We start from the raw sequence: 21,486 nt of genomic DNA on the forward strand, positions 1-21,486 counted from the left end.
TTTTAAGTTTGAAAGAACTTAAATCTAATGACTAAACCTGACCTTTAAATTAAAGAGCAAGTGATAGAATATTAACATCTCAAATTAACTCAGCATCTCAGCATCCTTATCCCTTTCTCCATGTTAGGCATATAATAGCAGCTACAGTATTTTTATAGGCATTATTTTATCCATGGAGTGCAAGGAGAAGTATGATTTCCACCCAACTATGAATTACCTGTTTTAAAAAAAACAATTTTCACAAGCTACACTACAACACCTTGTGGAATGTGTACAAAGATGAGTATTTATATTAAAAAATAAGCAGCAATGAAAGACACTCAATAAGGGTCAGGGAAGAGAAATTCAATCCAAACTTGACAAAGAGAACATTTCGTATCTGGTGCAGGTACATTTTTGAATTAAAACTGCAAACAGAAGAGATCCAAGCCACGAAAGGGTTGGATGGACTAACATGGCACAAGTGGAAGAGGCCCTGGAAAAGCAGGGGATAGTGTGGGATGGGAGCAGGACACAGCACTGCCAGCCCTGTCCTGGCAGGAGCGAGCTGGACACTGCTGCTCGGAGCAGAGAATGAGGACAGGGGAAACATTGAAATCAGCTGGATGAAGAGAGAAACCCAAAATCTTCCAATCACATGAACAGACTCATGGCTGGGAATTCAAGAGGATGAAACTTTGACTCCTTATGGGAACTGCACAGATTAATACCAAGCAATTTTGAATCATATTATCAGTATTAGGGGGTTCAATCTATTTATTCCTTTATCAAAGCTTAATATCAAACAGGCAATATATTCAAAATTCAGAATCAGAACTCTCCCTCACAGTAGTAAGTCCAAACTATTATTTTATTTATGGCACATTATGTCATAAAGAAAAAAAAAGTTAAAATGGGCTTAAGCAAGCAGAACAGAAAGCCTCATGCAAACAGCCTTACTCTGTAGAAAATTAAACAGTCATGCTGCACTTAGACAAAATGCACAAATCATTACCAGTATGTCCCTTGCAATACAATGAAGTGCATCCTTTTAATAAAGCAACCAGATCAAAATGCAGAAATTAATGTGAATATAAAATATCGAAATCGGGAGCTATGTTGAAAAACATTTGTCATGCTTTATTCTACGTGTATACATTAACAACTGTAATTGTCATTATCTACAGGTTAAGCAAATGAAGTCAGGACAAAAACTGTCAAGTGTTCTCATCTGACACATCCATAGGGCCATGCAAATCCGTCTGTACGTTACAGAGCCCATCATAACACTTCACTTCACATTAAAAAGAAACTGCAAGACAGTCAACATGATGAAGAAAAATATTAACTGGCTATTTCCTATTTAACTTCTGACTGAGTATGAATTCCTGCTACATTTCCCTGCCTCAAAAAAACAAAAACCTCAGTAAATTTAATGCCAGGCTGCTCTTAGGAGGAAACTCCTTTGCCCTTGCTTACAATACATGTAGTAAATACCAGTTTTTACTGAGAATTGCCAATAAATCTCACCCCCTGACATAGTGTCTGTTCATACTCAGTTTTTGGCTGCTCTGCCACAAATGCCAACAAAGGGACCAATTAATGAAAACTTTCTTGATACATTCCCAGTGGATGAATGTCCGCCTTGCAGAAGGTACCTTGACAACATTCATCTCACACAGGCCAAATGGTTGCTCTGTGGTAGCAATTAAGACACCACCAGTCTTGGCTAGATTTAAACCAACAACCAAATCTGTGTAGGTCGGAACAAATGCTCATAGAAAACTGGAGAAATTAACTGCTAAACAAGGGCTGGATTGGGTCATATAATTGCATCTATTTCTCTTGTTATTTACAGACCATGAGGACACATTTTTTGTAAGAAAGCTATTACAATGCCTAAAACAAAATCTCTCAATCTGGCCATATGACCACAATATTTAAGCCACATCTATAAATATCTCAGAAATCAACAATTATTTAAAATAATTTCAAAAATCAAAATATTATGGTAGGCTGACACTCTCTTTGTATTCAGTTTTTTTCTCTCTCTCCACAAAAAGACTGTGTTCAGTCTTCACATAGCTTTGGCATCAAGTCTGGACAATTAAGTGCAGCATTTTGCCTCTTTCTGAAATTACATTTGGAGATAGTTTTGTTGTTTTGATCCAGTAGTGCTTATCAGAGGGTCTCTTGCTGCAGACTGTGAGCAGGAGAGATCAGTGTGAGAGCTTGTGGGAAAACCCTGCCTCCACTGCGAAGTTCAGACTGACTTTGGGTTTTTATGCAGCGTACCCACCCTGAAATCTCTGCCCTCAGACAGTTCAAAGCATGGCTGATCCAGGCCCCAGCCATCATGAACAAGTAATTCTGCTTCTATTGGTCTCAGGGCTCAATAAATTTATGTTTAAAGCTATCCAAGATATTAAACTTCTGCATTTGAAACACTGTCAGCTAAGCTTAACACAGTGTAGGAGAGTGGGTTCTCCTTATCACCCCACACCCTGGCAAAACTGCACATTTCCAGTTCTGAACTGTCATTACAGGGCTTGTAGCAATATTTTCAAATTATGCAGCATGTCTTTAAAGTTCCAGATCAGCTGATAAAGCACCAAAATGTAAAGCTGAGCAGTCTCCCTGCTGGACACAGAAAAGGAACCATATAATGCAATTACAACACTCCGAGAGCTCTGTAATTACATTTAAAGTTATCACTTTGGCTAATTTTTACCTCCATCGTCATCCTGAACACTTTCAGCTGCAAATCCCCATCAGCCTGTAACAGAATGAACACCCAGATCTGGTATTACCTTTGCCATGCATGTGTCAGCCATGGCTGAGCACCCAAGCACAACTCCTCCAAATGAGCATTTGCTCTGCTTGTGGGCAGGATACACACACAGGCTGCTGTGCTCTAGGGCCCAACTGTTTATCTTGCACAATCCATTCTGGAATGGCTTTTAAATCAGAACACAGGCCAAATTACCCGTTTTATTAAACTGGAATTTGAACTTTTGGCTAATAAAATTTAAGAAAAGCACGTTTTAGCCACCTGTGACAATCAAGGAAAAAAGTGACAAATATGCACTTGGCCCCCACCCTGTGGCACTCACTGAAAGGTCACAGTAAGAAGCCATTTTCCAACTTCACCAGCTGAACTTATAAAATTAGGGCAGGGTAAAAAAAAATACACTATTTTATACACAAATAAAAGAGAGATTATTTACACAATAATGGTATTCTGAAACAGGAAGATGTTTATCTTAGTAAAACAAAGAAGTTTAAACTGCAGGAGAAAATGAGTTAGTTTTAAAAAAATCTTTAATTCAACCATGTAAACATTAAACTTCTGTCACTGCAGGAAGAACTTTTGAATGAAGAATGTGAATTAATTGCCAATATATTTATACAAATGAATCAAAAAAAATCCATTAATTACCAGTAACTAAATAATTCTGGCATCCTACCCTCCTAGACTCAAAGTGCTTTTCAATTCAGAATGACTTAAGTTTCACCTGAAAAACTCTTGAGCACTTCTGTGTAATCAAACACCAGTTGGGGTGGAACCCTCAAGCACTGTGGTGCTGGCTGCTCTTCACTTAGAATCCTTTTGCTTGCCATTTTATCACAGGAGCCATCAGGAAATCTTACTGCCCTAGTATTTCTCTCTTACTATACAGTTTTATTTTAAAAAAAAAAGAAAAAAACACCTATTTGTAGATCAGCTTTTCCATTAAAAAATACCTGAGCAAACCAAAGGCTACATGACTTCAGAGCAAGATGTGTATAAAACACAGGGTTGATAATTTTGATATGTGCTCCTTCTGTGAAGTATTAAGTTGCCCCCAAGGCTGCAGTGGAAAGTGAAATATTTCAGCAGTGAAGACTTCCTTCCCTGGCTTTTCCAAAAGCCTATTTTGCATATAAAGGTCTTGTATAGTTGCCACCCTGAGGCAACATCACAGTCTGGGCTCTGTGGCCTACATGGTCCATCAGGTACTAATTAGGTAGCATGTTCTGTCAACACTTTCTTGCTCTTCTTCCATTAATTGATCATCCTGCCCAATTACTACAATGCAACGCAGTTCTGAAACCCTTGAAATCCTTTTTCTGGGAGAAACAAGGATGAAGGGAAAAAGCACCCTCCCAAAAGAGTCACAAGGTAACTGCATTTGTCCAAGACCTGGAATGACAATAACACCACTGTGCTGAAAGGTTAATTATGTTCCTAGCAACTTTCTCTCGAGCCTAAGATTGTTTTCTATCCAAGAATAAAGACTAAAAGCAAGAAAAAAAAAGCCCCAAACCTACTTAATCTAACAGGCTATACTACAGAGATATCTATATCTATCTATCTCTATATATATGATATATATATATATTTTAACAGCTTATGAAAAAGTAAGGGCTGCAGAACTAAACTCACTTGGCCATTAACAGCGTATTTATCATCAGGATATGTGTGGTTAATGCTATCACTGTTAGGTACCACAGAGCAGAAAATAAGTCATGGACAGTGCACACACACTACAGCACAATAATCCCACCTATGCACACGGGACTCCAAACAGCTGCCCTTACACTCCCACAGCCAAAGCAAACATAAATCAGCATTTTATAAAAATAAAATACGTGTTTTCTCCATTTCTGAAACTGCAGCGAAGATACCAAAGATAAAAACCCAACGACAAAGCAGCTGCCAAATACAACACGCTACTGCCACCTAATGCTTAGCAGGACACAGCAGAGCGTGGCATTGTTCCTCTGCACTACACCAGCAACGGGACCACAGCGAGACACAAAGTTTAGTGTTCTTCCCAAATATTTGCTTCACATTTCATCCCCTACAGTCTTCCTAAAGAGAACTGCTGGGATCTCATCCTTTCTTGGATACTGGGATGGGAAAGATGGATGTAGGAACGCCAAGGATGCACCATGTGCGTTTCAGGAGATTCGCAGTGAGAAGTGAGGGTGTTCACCAGGTCCACACTCGTGTGTGTTTTGTAAGCTGTCCCCTCTGAAGTAGCACAATTCAGTACTGAAAAGCTCTGTGTGACAAGTGTTTGCAAAGGAAATGAAAAAAAAAGAAATAAAAAAGGAAGAAAAAAATAGAGAGGAGTGCTCTTAAAACAGCACAAAACAAGATTACTTTGAAGGTGCTTTTTTCACTGATGCTGCAAAACGTGCAACTTGTTCACTTCTGTGAAAAGGATGATGCCAGGTCTTAAACTCGCCTTCCTAGTCCACAGTCAGTCTTTTCAACATGCTCAGTGAATTGGCAGAAGTTAGCAGAGAACATGCAAGGAGCCTGCTTCTCCCACTTGCAAAGAGGAGAAACAGAAAGTGAGGAGTTCCTTATGACATTCACTCTTTTCATACAGAGATTTAAACTTCCCCAAAGGATGTCTGTCCAAAGACAGCTGGACAAAAGAGCAAGGAATTTATCTACTTGATTCATCACTACAATCCATCTCTTCTCCTTTTCTTCCCCCAAACACAAACAACCTTTTAAGCTTTTTAACAACTTTAGCCTTGCCCTACCTGATCTTGTTATCAGCCTTGACACTAATTACAGCCTGCAGTGCCCATCTCCAAGATGATTCTTTCTCATGGGAAATGCTCCTAATTTGTGGACAAAATAAAAGATGACCATTTCATTCTCCTTCTCTTCTCTTAAAATTTATCCATTCTACGACTTTTTTTCTAACATTGCTCATTGATCAATTAGCTGGTGAAAATTGTGCCAGTTTTACCCCTTTCTCCTCATAATCTGCCATGACCAAAACTGTTGTGCAAGTATCAGTCTTTCCACACAATGTTCCACTGCTTGCATGTTTTATACACATTATTTATCTTTGCCATAACCTTCTGGCCAGAAATAACCACTGCAATACCCAACATCCAGCACAGCACATTTTTATCTTTGCCTGAGACAAATAAAATCCACCAGAAGAGAAATATTTCAGATAACACTATGGAAGTACTTGTGACTCAAGTATTAGCAGCAAAACATCCTTCAGACAGGAATTAGGAGGAAAAGTGCATTTTCCTTTTAGTTATACATTACCCTGTGGATAATTTTGAAAGAAAACACCCACAGACAAACTGCTTTCTTTTAAATTCAGCCAGAATTTAAAAAAAAAAAAGAAAAAGTTAGGATTAAATTTACACAGGAATGTGCAACAGGTATGCAGAACACAAAATGGGTGTTCACTGACAGCTGCACAATAAAAAACATAGGATGGGACTATCAATCCAGGGCAGCAAATTCTTGAAAATTACTTGAGTCCTCAAAGTGCAATTTAAAAACCCCACAGACTAAATGACACTGTCATAAATTCATTAATTTCCACGTTGGGTTTCTTTTTTTTAAAGGTATCTTGCTTAAACATACTTAAAATGCTATTGCTTTTATCATGGTACTATAGCATCACCCTGCTACTTTGAATTTGCACACTCTTTACTGGTTTTAAGTGGTAACAGTGGCTCCCCTCTTTGTCCAAGGCAACACTCCACTAATCCACCACTTTAGAGCCCTGCTGAAAAATCAAGTGTAAATGTTTCAGTTTCTATTGATGGAAAAGAATATAAAGTGTTGTTGTATAAACAGAAGAAAACAATTCTTTGACTAATGAAGGTATGAAAATGAGGAGAAAAAAACAGAAGCTATGGTTACCAACAAGTACATTTTTAGAAACACACTCTCATTTTCTTGCCTTTTCTTGGTTCCTTGCTTTCCTATGAAGAGTGACCCAAGAGCCTCAGGAGGTACTTCAAAACGCCCTTTGAAAACTACACTATACAGCAGAAGAAGAAAAAACAACAGAAAATCCATCAAAAGCTAGCAAAGGAATGAAGGGGGAAAAAAACCCACTTAAATTTACAGTAGTATAAAGGTAAAAATAGAAAGGGAATTTTAATTTTTTTTCTAAATTTCTGCCTCCTATGCTCACAATTTACACTAATAATGTCACACTGAGCAATGTTCTGTTTTTAAGGCATAGATTATTGTGGCCCTAGACATATAATAATTCCAGACAAACAAAAGGTTAGAAAAACAGTTTAGGCAAATGCTACTTTCATGTGAAAGCAGACTCCTGAGTCCTCTATTCTATTACAGGAAAAAACCCAAACAAACAAACAAACAAAAATTGCTTCTCCAGAAAACCAAACCAAGCAGGGTAGCTTAAACTACTGAAAGAACAGGGAGGAACCTTTCCAGCTGACATGAACAGTAGTGCTTGAAGGAAAACCCACAGGATGCTCTTTCCTGGCTCAGTAACATCTGGCAGAAGGGCAGGGACAGGCAGTTTGGGGCAGGAGCCTTCAGCTGGCACTGGGACTTGCAAGAGGAAAACCCTTCTGCAGGCAAAGTCAAGTACTTTGATACCCACAACTTCCTAAGAGCTGCTGAGCACAAAGCACAATTTTCTGTGCTGCCTCCCTGCCCCAGTCACAAACATTCATTTTCCAGTTCATCTGGAATACCTGAAAACAGCCTCACAGCTTTAAGAGGTCAGATTTAAAATAATATTTGTGAAATAATCAAAGTCCCTGAGGCACTTCAGCTGCAGATGGAAAGCAGGCCTTGAAGAATACAGGACTTTAAAAAAATTAATCATTAGCAACCATAACTCCAACACTTGCATAACAAGTGGTTTTAATTTTTTGTTTTCTTGAAACTATTTATTTCGGCTTTCCCCATCTCTGAGAGCAATACAGAATCACTACAGTATTTGAAGCCATTTGAAATTTCAAAATAACAGGTCTGGCCCTTGTTGAACTATAACTTTTAAAATGGACATAAAAAGCTACCTATTAACTCATTATAAGATTTTACTCAGTTGTGAAACCAGTATTAAAAAAACCAAACAGGCAAAACCCCATAAAAAACAGCCCAAAACAAAACAGAAAAAAACCTTAACAATAACATCAATAAATAAAAGTCAGCATTATTTCAAGAATTCATAGCCACAGTGACAAAACAATTCCAAACATAATCTGTGGAATCCCACACACTTAGAAATTAGTTTGTTTTGCATTTATTCAGAGGCTTGAAGGATGTGTTCCTATCTGGGCTGATCTAGTTTGGTGTTCATTTAACTTCTGATGTGATGTTTGATGTGGTTGGCAAATTTCTCCATTTGCACCAAGGAAACAACTTTGGCAGTGTGTCCTCACAACATCAAAGGGACACACTTTGAGGGGGACTCCAGGAAATCACACATCCAGATTATATTCTGCTCACTTACCAGAATTCACCACCGAGCTTTGGGACACTGATATTTAATAAGACTCTATTCAGGCAGTCTTAGCCTTTACAGAACTGCCTCATTTTAGAAAGGAATAAATACTCAAGAGAAGGAGATGGAAAGGTAAAGTTTAAACTTTGCACAGGTCAGCAACTGTAAAGGAAGAACCCAAGGTTTTCATCCCTTGAGTTTCAACAGCAACACTTCCAGGAGCCAGAGTTTCACTGGGAGAATCCTCCCAAGCCCATCCTTGGCACTGCTCCTCTGTAGCAGTCAGAGCCAACCCTGGATTGCTCTGACAGAAGGCAAGAACCTCTTAAACGAGCAGCTCTTGTTCAGCCTCTCCTCAAACACCTCATTAGTCACAATCTAATGTTCTGTCAAGGAAAGAAAAATGTTTAGCTAAGATGCTGCTCAGCAAACTCATTCATCTTTGCCTTCTTGGACTATGGACATTCTTAGGTCATAAATCCAAACAAAACAGACTTTTTCATTATTGGTAATATATATTAGGAATAACAATGAAGGGTCAAGTTTAACAGTCAGTCAATAGCTGACTACTGATTTTTCAGCCTTGAAACATCACTTTTAATGTACTGAAAATCAAGTGATGAAGAGTTTATCCAAATGACTGGCAGAGTACAACAAGGTGAACTTTTTTTCTATACCAATAAACTACAAGCCAAGCCTTCAGGTACATGAATTCACTTTTGCATTAAATCAGCTCAAATGAAATCATGTTTGCTGCACATTTGAGCTCAATGGGAGATGAGGAAGCATTTGTGATGCAGTGAGGCAAGGAAAACATGGAAGGTGGGACAGTTACGTCATTCAAATGGGGGTTTTCTGACTTCAAAGTGTGAAAAGATGAAGGAACATAAAAATGTGTTGCTTTAATAACTTTCTGTAATAATTTTATTATGTATTTCAATCAGAAGACAAAATTCAACACAGACTATTATTTTAAATAATAAAAAAACCCAACAGTGAATTTTACAGGTTAGTTTATCATATGACAATATTTGAAAAAATGTAATAACTGTTTCAGATTCAACACAAACACTGTCAATTCCATTTAACAGCAGTAAGAGATCCTTATAAAAACACAGCCATTCCAAGATGATTGATTCTACCCCAAACTTTTACTACCCTTCAGACCATTGTTCTGGACTTACAGCTTCTTTAAATAAATGATCTAGCTAGTGCTTAAAATTTCTGAAGTAGACACCTGAATGCACAGTCTGATTTGGAAATGCAGAACAGCTCAAGGTACTCTTGACTGTGGCTGTTCAAACATCAGATCAAACAGAACATATATGATGTGAAAGATTTAAGCTGGTCTTTGTAGCTTCCTTCTTCGTGCTTCAATTCATATCTTCTGCTATATGATTTTTATCTCAAACATCTCATGTTGGAAATTAGATACACTGCACAATATAAAACTACTTAAATATGTCTTCAAAATGCTGAAAGAACAGTTGCAAATATTAAAGGAATGTCTTTATGGCATTGAATAAGCTACTAAAGATTTTCTTTTTGATCAGAATTTTAATTTTATATCGACTCGGGACACAGTGAATATTTGTGAATACTGAACACCTTTCACAAAAAGCCTACCAAACAACAGTACACATCCTTTTAAAAATACATTGTTATACTGAATAACTTACATAACCAGGGCACAAAGTGTCCAAGAGAGGCATCAGATTCCTCTGCAGAGCACAAATGACATCAAAGGCCAAGCACAGATCTGCCATTTCAACTGCCTGGTGCCCATTCTGTTATGGATGAGCCATAATCTACAGAAGATGAGGAACCTGAAGCTGCTCATTATAACAAATGAAATGTGCACAGTAACCCTCTAAGTAAACAGATTAAATTTAGAAATAATTTTTGGAACTAACGTTACTTTCACAACTGGCTGAACTACCTGGATAAGCAATGCACTACTTACTTGCTGGATTACATTGTGATGCTACAGGTTCTCATATTCTATGAAAGTTAAAGATAAAACAACTTCTGTAGGGACATTCCCATCCCATCCACTCGTTAAAATTCACCTGGATCTTTAAAAAGTCATTACACATTACAATGTAAACCTAACAAAAGCCAACTCCAAGGTCAGGTGAATAAACCACACAACTCATAGTTTAAACAGCAGCAGCAGCAGCACAATCACGACCTGGCTGATGAGGCTGTTTGAATTGGTGACTTCTCTAACACCAAACTTCATTTGGTGCTACCCAGGCCAGTAATCAACTTCTTAAGTCACAACTTGAAAATGTGCCCCCTTCTTTTTATTCAAGTGGCAATTAGTAAATCAGATGTAAAGAACAGCTCAAAGTAAATCTACCCTGAGCATTAAAACAATAGTCCTTATTATTAAACTTGATGGCTTATCTTTCTCTCTGCAGCTATTAGATTAACTCCAGTCAAGCTCCAGCCAGGCTGCACTGAACTTGCTCTGTTTGTATTGTCAAATTACAAATCAATTTTCTACCAGTTAGGTGAAGTTAGAATTAGCTAAGCACAATAATCTGTTAAATACCTGTAACAAGTGTGCTGCTATTCAAACAAAAAAAAAAAAAAAAAAAAAAAACAAAAAAAACCACACCAACAAAACCCAGCCAAGGCTATTGAGAAAAGAGTACATACACTGCCTGATTCTCATGAAAAGCATTATTATGAGACTTCCAATACAAAACTCAGAGTGTTCTCATATTTAAGTTTCAAATTCTCAAATTCAGCATGAAGTTTCTCAGTAGGCACATCCTTTCAGGAGTAATACTGAATTTACCTTGCAATAAGCTTTAAAAGAACGATCATGCAAGCAGCTCTTTACATCTATGATACCCTCTGCATTTCTCATAACTGCAGAATTTAGATATGTACATAAATCTGATAACAGATTCTTTGCTCTCCAGAAAGTCCTATATCTTTCCTTTAAACACACTCCATGGAATAATCTCTTCTTGAAGTAATTTTGCCTCATTAAATTTCTATTAATTTCCTTATTTACTGTTGCTGAGATTCATTCTCACCTACGCCTGATGCTCTGCTTGCAAATCTTCTACTCTTTCAAACAGATCAAGTGAGCACCTTAACACTTTGTATTTATATACACACACACACCACCCCTTTTGGTAAAAAAGATAATCTTTGTAACACTCTGTGTTAAGTGGCACATTTTATTTCCTTACCATATTAAAAATAAGAGCTTCTTGCATACTGTCTGCTCAAATTACATGGATTTTCTTTAAGATTAGGGCACACATTGTAACAGCAGCATATAATTTTCCTGCACAATAATTTTTTTCCAGTTGAAAGGTATCCTATAATATCATCAGCATCAACAGGAACAGACACCTGATTTTCAGCTAGACAAAGCTTATGTGTTTGGTGACTTTGTTCCTGGTGAAAAGCAGTTTTCAGATATAAAGCAGCTACATAAAAATTCAAAAACAATCTGATAACTTATTCTTCGACCACAAAGTGCTAGACCAAAAGCAAATGCAAAAACTGTGCCAAAAATAAGATGGGGGGTTGGGGAGTTGGGGTGTCCTCTGAATGTCCTGTTTCTGTGGCTCTAATTTTATCTTCTGTTGATTTTATACATATTTAGAAATGAAACATAAGCACTGTCCTTCCTAGAAGCTGAATGGATTCCTTAAAAAACCAAGCATGGAGCACAAACCCCATTTACCCATTTAAAAAATCACCTTGTTGAAACTACCATGTATGTAACTGTGGATAAAAGGCTGTGTGCACCCCAAATATCTCAAACCCACCAGCATGTTCCAAAGACAGAAGATTAAGGACCTACCACTTCAACAAGACATTAATTCTCAGAATTTTCTGGATTCTTCTGTGCTTCAGAAAGCACTTTAGCATAAGTTTGTAAGAGCAGCCAAGGAATCTTTGCATTGAACTCTGCTGGTTTCAAAGCACTCACTTGCATTTTTTCTCCTTTCAGAATTACTGGCTGGAGCTTTGTGCCCAGATATGAGCCTGCATACACAGAAGTTTTATATTCTTTTAAAAATAAACTTTTTATAGGATTGACAATGGCACATGCATCTTCTGCTCCAAAGTCTGTCATCAGTAATAGGGTGTCAAGATGATCCAGGTATCAAGAATCATCTAAGTACAGAAGAATTTTTGAATTTTTAAAAACCACTTTTAAGTCTCAATGAAATTTTACAAGATGTTTATATAATTAGAAGATGTGGCAGGAAAAAGAAAATCCCTATTTTTAGCCCAAACTTATTTTCTGTATCAAATTAATACTATACTTAAGGACTGAACTGATATTATCTATAGTAAAATAATAATTCACCTGCATACATGTTGTGACATGACCAAATGAAAAAATTAAGCACAGTAAAGAAAAATATATTCACTCTAATAGGGTGTCTATGTACAGTTTTGTTCTGGGTTATTAACCTTTTCCATCCTCAGTTTGTTAGAATTAATAAAAAGGGGGTTAGTTTTAAAAATTCATCAGTTTTAAGTGAATTTGCCCTGATGAAGTCATTCTTACAATTCAATCACTTTTAATTGTGCATTACTTCATATTATTAAGGTCAATCCTGAGATTTAACTGCAAATATAGTTATCTTTTGGATGACATATGGCAAGATCTCCAACTCTTTTTAGCTTTGGAAATTTTACAGCTGCCTGTTCCTTCAAGATGCTAAGCATACATGTGTTGACAAATACAGAAAATAGCAGATGGCAAAAAGCAAATGCTCAACATGAAGCATTGGGGATCACTTGAAAAAGACTTGGACTCAGATTTGCCATTTTTATTTTAACAACAGAATTCTGCTTAAAAATAAATTTCATCTATTCTGATTGATGCTAAAGAACACATATGATCAGAATATTCATGATTACAGAATCAGTGTCATATTAACTGCACATGGTATCCAACATGCAAGTTACTTTTACAAACCTTTGGACTCTAGGGCTACTAGCACAGCATAATTCTTCAGGAGATTAACTTCTGCAGCTATATAAAAATCAGAAAACATTTTGTACAGATCATAAAATTCCACATGAAATCTTTTAAGAAGCAATACATGGTTGTGTTCATCTGCTATTCCAGCTTCTAAAAAGCTGCATGTAGCTGCAAGCAGCCCTGTCCCCTGCCCTTGGCAATGGCAGTGCCACTTGTACCACCTCCATCAGAGAACCCAAGGAGCACCTGGACACTTGGAGAAGTTACCACAAGCTCCACAGACCAGCCTGGGGAGCAGGAGAGTGACTTCATCTGAAAGGACACAAAAGGTAACACAGCAGGTCCAGCCAGTGCTGTACTTCTCACTAACAATCAACAGTGGATCAGGATAAAACCAACATTCAGCAACATTCCCCTTATATATCCAGTATTTGGAAGATCACAGCTCATGAACCCCAGAATCACAGAGAACATTCCTGTGTTAACATGCCATGGCAGACTTTCAGGAAAGTCTTGCAATTTTTCCACCCATGGGACCTCTCAGCTCAACAACAACTGAGGCACTTTCCCACTGTAACTATGATTAGATATGTGCTGTGCCCTCCAGTCTCTCCTACAGCCCATGGGGGTGGAAGGTAAAAAACCATCATGGTCTCCTTAGCACCATGCTTTAAAGACCCCAGAGTGACTGTGCTAGATGCTGCACCAGGAAACAGAGCATCAAGCAGAGTCTGTAACAGTTCAGCTAAAAGAAAAAGATGAGCACAGACAGGACATATGGTAACAACAACAGACAAGCAGCAGATCTGCCCTGGGAAAACACCTGCAAGTAAACATCAGTAAACATCTCTTTGTAGTCAGAGGGATCCATCACAGACACTAAAAGAAAAACAACAACAAAAAAAAGTATCTTCATTTTCTCTATAATTTCTCACTGACTTTTCAAATACAGCACACTAACCCATCAGGTTGGAAATATACAGGTGCTAAAGAAATGCTTGTGTACTAAATACTTTAATCTTCTGAAACTACAGTTAGAGATATAGACACAGAGCTGTAAATTTTGGTAATTTTCACTTCATACACCCCAAACTAATGACATGAAATTACACTGAAGTACAGCTTTTTAACACATTTTTAAAAAACTTCATACAAGAACAGGAATATTAAGTTTCACTTCTGTAACAGCTCTGAACAACACCTGTAATTTTAATTCCATTATTATACATCAATTCATAGGAAAATAGATGTATTAATTCCATTACAGTATTGAGTTTAAATTAGCCCCCTCTCTACACAAAAGAAGTATTTTACACCATGGTGCCCTGACCACCTTCATTAAGTACAAACAAATCTTTACTAATCTTTTATTCACATTTTACAGCAATTCAATAGAACAAAACCATTTGGAGGTCCAAGAAAACAACGACTCCTATTCAAAATGGAACTAAGAAACTTAGTTTCCAAAGCTCTCTCCTATTTTAGATTATTCTAAGTTTAATAGTGAGAACCAAAGGATTTATGTCCAGAGTCTGCACACAAACACTTTACCAGGTGTAGAACTTAAGACTAAGTACACCAATCAGTTTCAGGCAAAGAAATAAGTAACAGGAGGCACTGAGGAGGAGTAGATGTACAGCAGGGGCTGCCTAGCAAATAAAGCTGAAGAATACCAAGATGTGCAAAATTAGAACATACTGTTGAAATGACCAAACTCTAAAACTGTTTTCATAGTGGTTAGAAATAAAAATTAACAACTTCCCCCCCAACCCATGAATTTACTTCAAGCCTAACAAAACTCAGCCTTCTGGTCACTGGCATTCTCTTCTCCTCATTTAAAAATCCCAACTACTTATCACATTCATTCTGACACCTCAAAGCACCTCAGATCTGCCAGGCACATGCTCCAACACTAATACTGACAGCCTAGCTAGCAGCTTTCTACAGAAATGGGAGTTTTTCCTAGGAAAAAAAAAGTTCTGCTCACTTTTCTTCTTCTCTACCAAGTCACCAGCTTTCAAGAAACAGGAATTTAGCTACCTAGGGAATTCCATCTGTCTATCAAATCGAGCTGAAAAGAGTCAACAGCATCAAAAAAGACATTCCATTTTCCTTAGAAACCCAAGCCAAAGCACTTTTTGAGCAAAATGCCTGAATTCAAGGGAGGGAGTAAAACAGAATAACCAACAATCACACAGAATAACCTGGTAAAGCTCTGAGATTCTTATGCACACACAGCAGCAGTACAGAAAAAATTAGGGGAATTCACAGATCGTGAAGTCTTGATGAATGATGAACACAATTCCACAAAAACTCACCAGAAACTTTCCAGTAAAATCAACATATTTCCCTCCTATTCAGTTTTTATTTCATTACTACTGACTATTAGGAAAAAAAAAATTCTCTTTGTTCTTTGCATCTTTGTGTACTTGAGGGTTGTATCAATCACATAGATACAAAAACTGTAAAAACAAACCCTGCAACTATTACCCTATTGGTTTATAAAAATGACTTTGGTGTATCTTAAATATCAAATCCAGCCTTACCAACAAAGCAAGTTTTTGGTATTGCCTTTTCAGTTCTGCTGGGCTGTCCGATGGTTTGGCCCCCAGGACCTTGTACCAGTCCTTCTGGTTTATCCTTTCAAAGGCCATGGCCTGAGTGGCTTTGAAATCACTTCCTTAGCACTGCGTAGGAAAATCAAATAAACAAAATCACAACTTGAAAAAGGAAAAACAAGGATGTGGCAAACTCCAGGATCACAGAATTGACTGTTGACCTCAACCATCTCTACACCATTATTTGAGAACTGTTGTGCAAAAAAAGTTAAATTCACCTGGCCATTAGATCCCATAGACTGTCAAATGTGAAGTCTTGTGTTTCCTGCCCAAGTGCCCCAGCATATCCTATTCAGAAGCCATCAACACTTCTTTAAAAATCATTTTGTATGTAAAACGAACTGTTTAGAAACACTCCAGGTTACAGACTTCTACACAGACTTTCTAAAACAAACTTTTGACTTTGAAGCAATACCGTACATAACACATGAAAACATGAAGTACATGAAAGTGTGACATTTTTCAAATTGGGAGTCAGACCTATTCAAGAAGACACAAGAAAAGGTACGTGTTTGTTTTTACAAAATGACATTTTCAGAGCACGGTAACACCTTCATCCTGCTGAGTAAGAAGTCAACTTTAAAGTAGGAGAGCGTGTAAAAACAAATAAACAAAAATGAACCAAAACATACAAAGTTAGCACGGGTCACTAAGTAAAACCTAACTAGTAGTGTAGGTTTCAATTTTAGCCATCCATCATGAAGTTAATGACCCAGAACGAAAAAAAAACAAGCAGGAGAACTAATTGCCAGTAATAGAATGGCAATGCTTGAGCTCCACACAGATTGTTAGGTGTGCTGGAATCCCAAGCGGGCAGTAGCTGATTTACTATGAACTTTCAAAGACATAACACTGTCAGTAGGCAAGAGCTTTGTAAATACACAAGCTCAATAACAGCAAACTAACTGTGAAACAAAAAAGAAAAAATAGCTTTGGGGCTTTTTTTTTTTTTTTTTTTCAGCACTAAAACTGCTTCCTGATGGCTACCGTCCTACTTCAGAACCAACCTTTCTTTGGGAAAGAGAAGGATGTGTTTCAAACTCGGCAGAGCTCCGAGCAGACCGCGGGCACACACACACACACACTGTGGGGGAAAGCACCACACCCCGGTCCTGCCCGCTCTGGGGCAGCGCCCCCGGCACCGCAGCGGGGCCCCCGCACAAGCACGGCGGGCGGCACCTCGGGCCTCCTCGGCGGCCGGGGGCGGCCACGGAGGCCCGGCCCAAACCGCGGCCCCGCGCACCGCCGGAGACCCCAGCCGCGCTTCCCCGCAGCCCCCAATCACCCCCGGCCCGGTCCTTCCCGGTCCCCCCGCTCTCTCCCCGGCCCCCGCGGCCGCCCCACGCACCCACCTGCCCTCACCGTCCATGGCAGTGCCGCGCCTAACTCGTCCGCCGGGAAACACCCTCCTCTCCCCCGTCCCGCTTCAGGCCCTTCAGCGCGCGCGGCGGCCGCGGCGCCTCGGCTGTTTCCAGCCGGGCCGTAATGGCGCCGCACCGGCAGGAAGCGCGGCCCGGCCGGGCACGACGCGTCCCCATGGCGACCGCGGCTCCCCAGGCCCGGCCCGGCCACGGAGCTGCTCCGCACCCGCCCGCCCTGCGCTCCGTCTGCCGGGGCTTCGGTACGAGACCTCCCCGCCGCCCGTCCCGTTCCCCCTGGCTCGCTGAGCGGGAGCCCGGGCCGCCCCACAGCCGCTGTCCCTCAGGGACTCCGCCTCCCGCGGCGCCGCCGCTGCCATTGCCCGGCCCCACAGGCGGAGCTCGGCGGCCCGGGCTCCCCGCCTTGGGAGCGGCTTCTTTCTGGGCAGTACTTGTGCTAAAGGGGAGGGAAGAATATCCTCTTGATAAAAATGCTGGAGCTCTGAAAGCAGGTTTTTAATGATGTAAACGTGTTTCCTCATTAGGAACAAACAAGAAACCACAAAACTTTTGCTCCCAAAACACAAAGCGTATTGCCCCCAGCAATACGAAAACAATACGAACAAAACCCCGCGACCGCCACTACAAAAAAACCCCAAAAACAACAACAAAACCCAAAAAACAACCAACCAGCCAAAAAAAACCCTCTAAAAACCAAAAACAAACCAAAACAAAAAAACTCCCAAAACAACAAACTTAGTGGATACTGTAGACTTTAGAGGATGCTGTAGACTTTAGCTTTTGGAATCTTAGGCAAACCTCATTAGCAAAATCCCTAAGCACTACTCCAGACAAACTCAATTCACATTACACTTTTAAATGTATAGCATACATCCTCTGGCAATATTTTTATGTGATCCGTTAGAATTAATGCAACTTCTTGTCACTTTTCTTTCCCTTTTAACTGAGTAGAGCTGGGCTGTACAGACACTGCCAGGAAAAATTTGGATTATTCCTGACATAATGTTCCCATTAAACACCAGAGGAGGAAAAGAGTGGGAGAGCTGGGGTTCAGTGATAAACTGAATTTCTTTAAAGTTTGAAGGTGGGAAAAGGTCAGATCTACAAAGCCACTCAGCACCTGATTAGTCTGATTTGGAATTAGAATTTTCTTTCAGGCAAAGGTTTCAGTGTGGTTCTATGTCACCTCCTTCACTGGGGCTGTTGTTGTGAGGGGAAAAATTGAAGAAAAGTTTCTTAAAAATGTGGTGTTGTCCTAGAGATTGGTCACTGCACCTGTGCTTTCACACACATGGTTAATATCCTCCTAAAGACTGGACACAATATCCATCATTTATCCTTTATGCCAAAAATTCTAAGTGTTGCATATTGAGGTTTTTTTCAGTTTTAAATCATGATAAGATTGGTACCAGGTCATACAATATTTTAAATACAGAGTTGATTGAGAGATTGTGAGCAATTGTGTATCTGTGAGGGGTTGTTAAATAGAAAATTAGCTTTACGTGCAAAGGAACTATTTCTGGAGTCAGTGGAACAATTTTGGAAGTGAAACCCTTCTTCTTTTCTGGGCATGCCAAAGTAAAAGAAAATAAATGGGCTATTTAATATAACAGTTTGGTGTTCGTGCACCACTGACCTTGTCTGGTGTCACAGTCTTTGTGTCTCAGCTTATCTTTTAATCTACCCAATTTCAGAAGCCATAACGTTATGTTTGGGTCACACATAGGTAAGCATGCCCTGACTGCTTGTAAGGATTTGTGAAGCTGTTGGTCAGTCTCAAGGCAATTTGATAATCTCTCATCTCTAGAGGTATAAAAATGAACTTAGTTCAGGATTTGTTAAATGGGAATGGGGATGTAGGGGAGAGGGAGCAGGGAAAACCAGACTGAACCCAAATGCTCTGCCTGGTGAGTCAGCACACAGCTCAGTGCAGCCACAGCTTTGTTGCTTTTTTCCCCTTCTGAAGGCAAAAAAAAGTAGAGAAAACAGTAGGTAAGTGACAGGAGAGTGTGGAGAACTTGCCATGGCAGTCTGGGAGGAGGGGAAGCAGGCCAGGAAGTCGTGGAGAAGAGCTGGGACTGTTGTCCCAAAATGTCCCAGACATCTCTGTAAGAAACTAGGGTTGCTTAATTATCTTAAATTATCTTAAATTATCTATAAGTGTGCATAGGTGCTGTGCATTTCACTGGAGCTGGACACCTGAATAAGGTAAAAAGTTTCCTTCTCTTGTTTAAGATACTTTAGATGCAAGGTGGTGGTTTCAGACATTTTTGGGAGAATATTTAACTTTTTAGTGGATGCTTTTCCTGAGACTGTCACATTACACTGGGCTGTGTTGTCATAGAATTATAGGAGAGTTATTTAGAGACTTAACTCCATACTGTGTGTGCTTCTATTACTGCAATAAAAGATGAGTACAAGTGATGGACCAGCTGAAACATCCAGACTTTGTCACTAATAACTACAGTTTTTACTTCTGGATGGTATTTTACAAAGTCTTGGTAAGACTAGGGTTTTGTGTTTTCTTTTTGTTTTGTGGGTTTTTTTTTTGGTTTTTTGTTGTTTTTATTTTGTTCATGTTTGTTTTATACTGCTACAAAGAGTCCTAGAATGATTTGAGTTGGAAAGGACTTTAAAGATCATCCAGTTCCAACCCCCTGCCATGGGCAGGGACATCTTCCACTATCCCAGGTCACTCAGAGCTCCATCCAGCCTGGCTTGTGACACTTCCAGGGATGGAGCAGCCACAGCTTCTCTGGGCAACTCTGTCAGGGCCTCCCCACCCTCACAAGAAACAATTTCTTCCTAATATTTAACCTAAACCTCTTTTAGTGTCCTAAATAAGCACTGAATATTGATTAGGTTTTGATAAATTTAAGAGATTGTGTTTAAGTCATGCAAAGATGAATATTTTGTCTTAAATAATTTTTGCTGTTGTTGTCTTCATTTTTTCAACACTTTAATGTGACGGTTAATATCAGCAATTAATTAATGTGGCAAATAATTGTACAAGATTTCATTATGGGGTCTCACTGATACTTCTGGTGTGCTGTTTTCATCCTGGTTCTTCAGTCAGTACAGTGGGAAGAATATTTTTCAAGTGTTTTTTTCTGTCAGAGCTGTAGCAGCCAGCTGACTCAAAAGAGTGGGAAAAGTGAACATTCTGAGTTTTGTCTCCTGGGAACAATTAAAATAAAATAATTTGTTCAACATTGAACAATATTTGGCTTCTTTATTAATCTAGATATTAAAAATCCTTGGAAGAAATAGGATTATTTTAAAATTATTAATGGAATTTTTTACCTTAAAAGGGTCAGAGGTCTGAATGTTGAGGTTTTTCCAGAATTTGTTTTAATTGGATCAGATTTGTCAACAGTAAAAAGAAAAAGTTTTGTCTCCCAGGAGATGTGCATATGATAGACTAAATGTCATAATGATGTGAACAAATGAGATGTAACATGCACGGAAAATATATGTTTTCCATTAAATTTCCACAGAAATGATTGAAAACGTCTTGGGAATTATTTAAGCAATTTACAATATTGTTTAAAAAGGTACATCTGGGCACACTGAGTACAGTCTTTTGTCGTTCATTAGCAATGTATTTAATGAGGGTTTTTTTAAGTGATAGATAGTTAAGGTAACAGACAAGTGACAGATTGTTTGTCTTTAACGATTTCCCTATTTCAGGCCCATTACAAAGCAATTAGAAATCTGACAGCATTTTTACTCTGCATTACTGATCATCTAAAGTGATGAGAAATGAGAGGTGATGAATATTAATTGTATATTTTCATATAATTATCATAAATTATTACCTTGTCTAGTGCGCTGCAGGTGGAGTAAAATCAATGGATGAAAATTCAGTCAAATATGATAATTTGAAAGATTTCATGACTTAGTTTTTGTCTTTAAAGCACGGTGTCAATCAGTCTAAACCAGGCATGCATTAACTGAGGGAAATACAAAGATTCTCTTACCTTTCCTTGCTTTGCCAGCACTGAGCAGTGTGGTTTTCCCTCTTGTACCCTCTGACAAATTATTTCCCTCTCATTTTTAGCCTGCCAAATTTACCTTGGATTTTACCTATTCCTCTCCAACTTTTTGCCATAAGTATTTACACATCGTTTGAGCTTTGGAATATGCAGCTCCTATAATTTACATCACTTATTTTTATAATGCATCTCTTTAATTTGCAATTAGTGAAAAAAATGTAAAAACAGGTCACAGATTCTCCAAATCAGGTATCTAGGCCAGTGTTTGTGTTTTTCCTGAGGAAATTTGGTTGAGATGAGTTA

General features: G+C 38.8%; 2 protein-coding genes across 14 annotated transcripts in view; one reads left to right on the forward strand and one right to left on the reverse strand.

Moving 5' to 3' along the window:
- The window catches only part of DNAJC24 (DnaJ heat shock protein family (Hsp40) member C24), a 35,040-nt gene extending 17,730 nt beyond the window's left edge, over positions 1 to 17,310 (reverse strand). Inside the window, exons 1-2 of one of the 4 annotated variants that reach the window (XM_086895668.1) lie at positions 17,172 to 17,310; positions 15,738 to 15,878 (exon numbers count right to left, since the gene is read on the reverse strand). In XM_086895668.1, the coding sequence (XP_086751794.1) occupies positions 15,738 to 15,845 (108 nt within the window). In that variant the 5' untranslated portion in view covers positions 15,846 to 15,878; positions 17,172 to 17,310. Of the gene's footprint in view, positions 1 to 15,737; positions 15,879 to 17,161 lie in introns of all 4 variants that reach the window. The other 3 variants (XM_086895669.1, XM_086895670.1, XM_086895667.1) reach the window with 3 other exon arrangements.
- The window catches only part of DCDC1 (doublecortin domain containing 1), a 75,087-nt gene continuing 70,864 nt past the window's right edge, over positions 17,264 to 21,486 (forward strand). For 6 of the 10 annotated variants that reach the window (XR_015288688.1, XR_015288689.1, XR_015288690.1 and 3 more), the window contains exon 1: positions 17,283 to 17,430. The gene's annotated coding sequence lies outside the window, so the exon portion shown is untranslated. Of the gene's footprint in view, positions 17,431 to 21,486 lie in introns of all 10 variants that reach the window. The other 4 variants (XR_015288694.1, XM_086895672.1, XM_086895674.1 and 1 more) reach the window with 2 other exon arrangements.

Source organism: Cyanistes caeruleus, chromosome 6 (genome assembly GCF_971803275.1).
Source record: "Cyanistes caeruleus chromosome 6, bCyaCae1.hap1.1, whole genome shotgun sequence".
NCBI classification, from domain to species: domain Eukaryota; kingdom Metazoa; phylum Chordata; class Aves; order Passeriformes; family Paridae; genus Cyanistes; species Cyanistes caeruleus.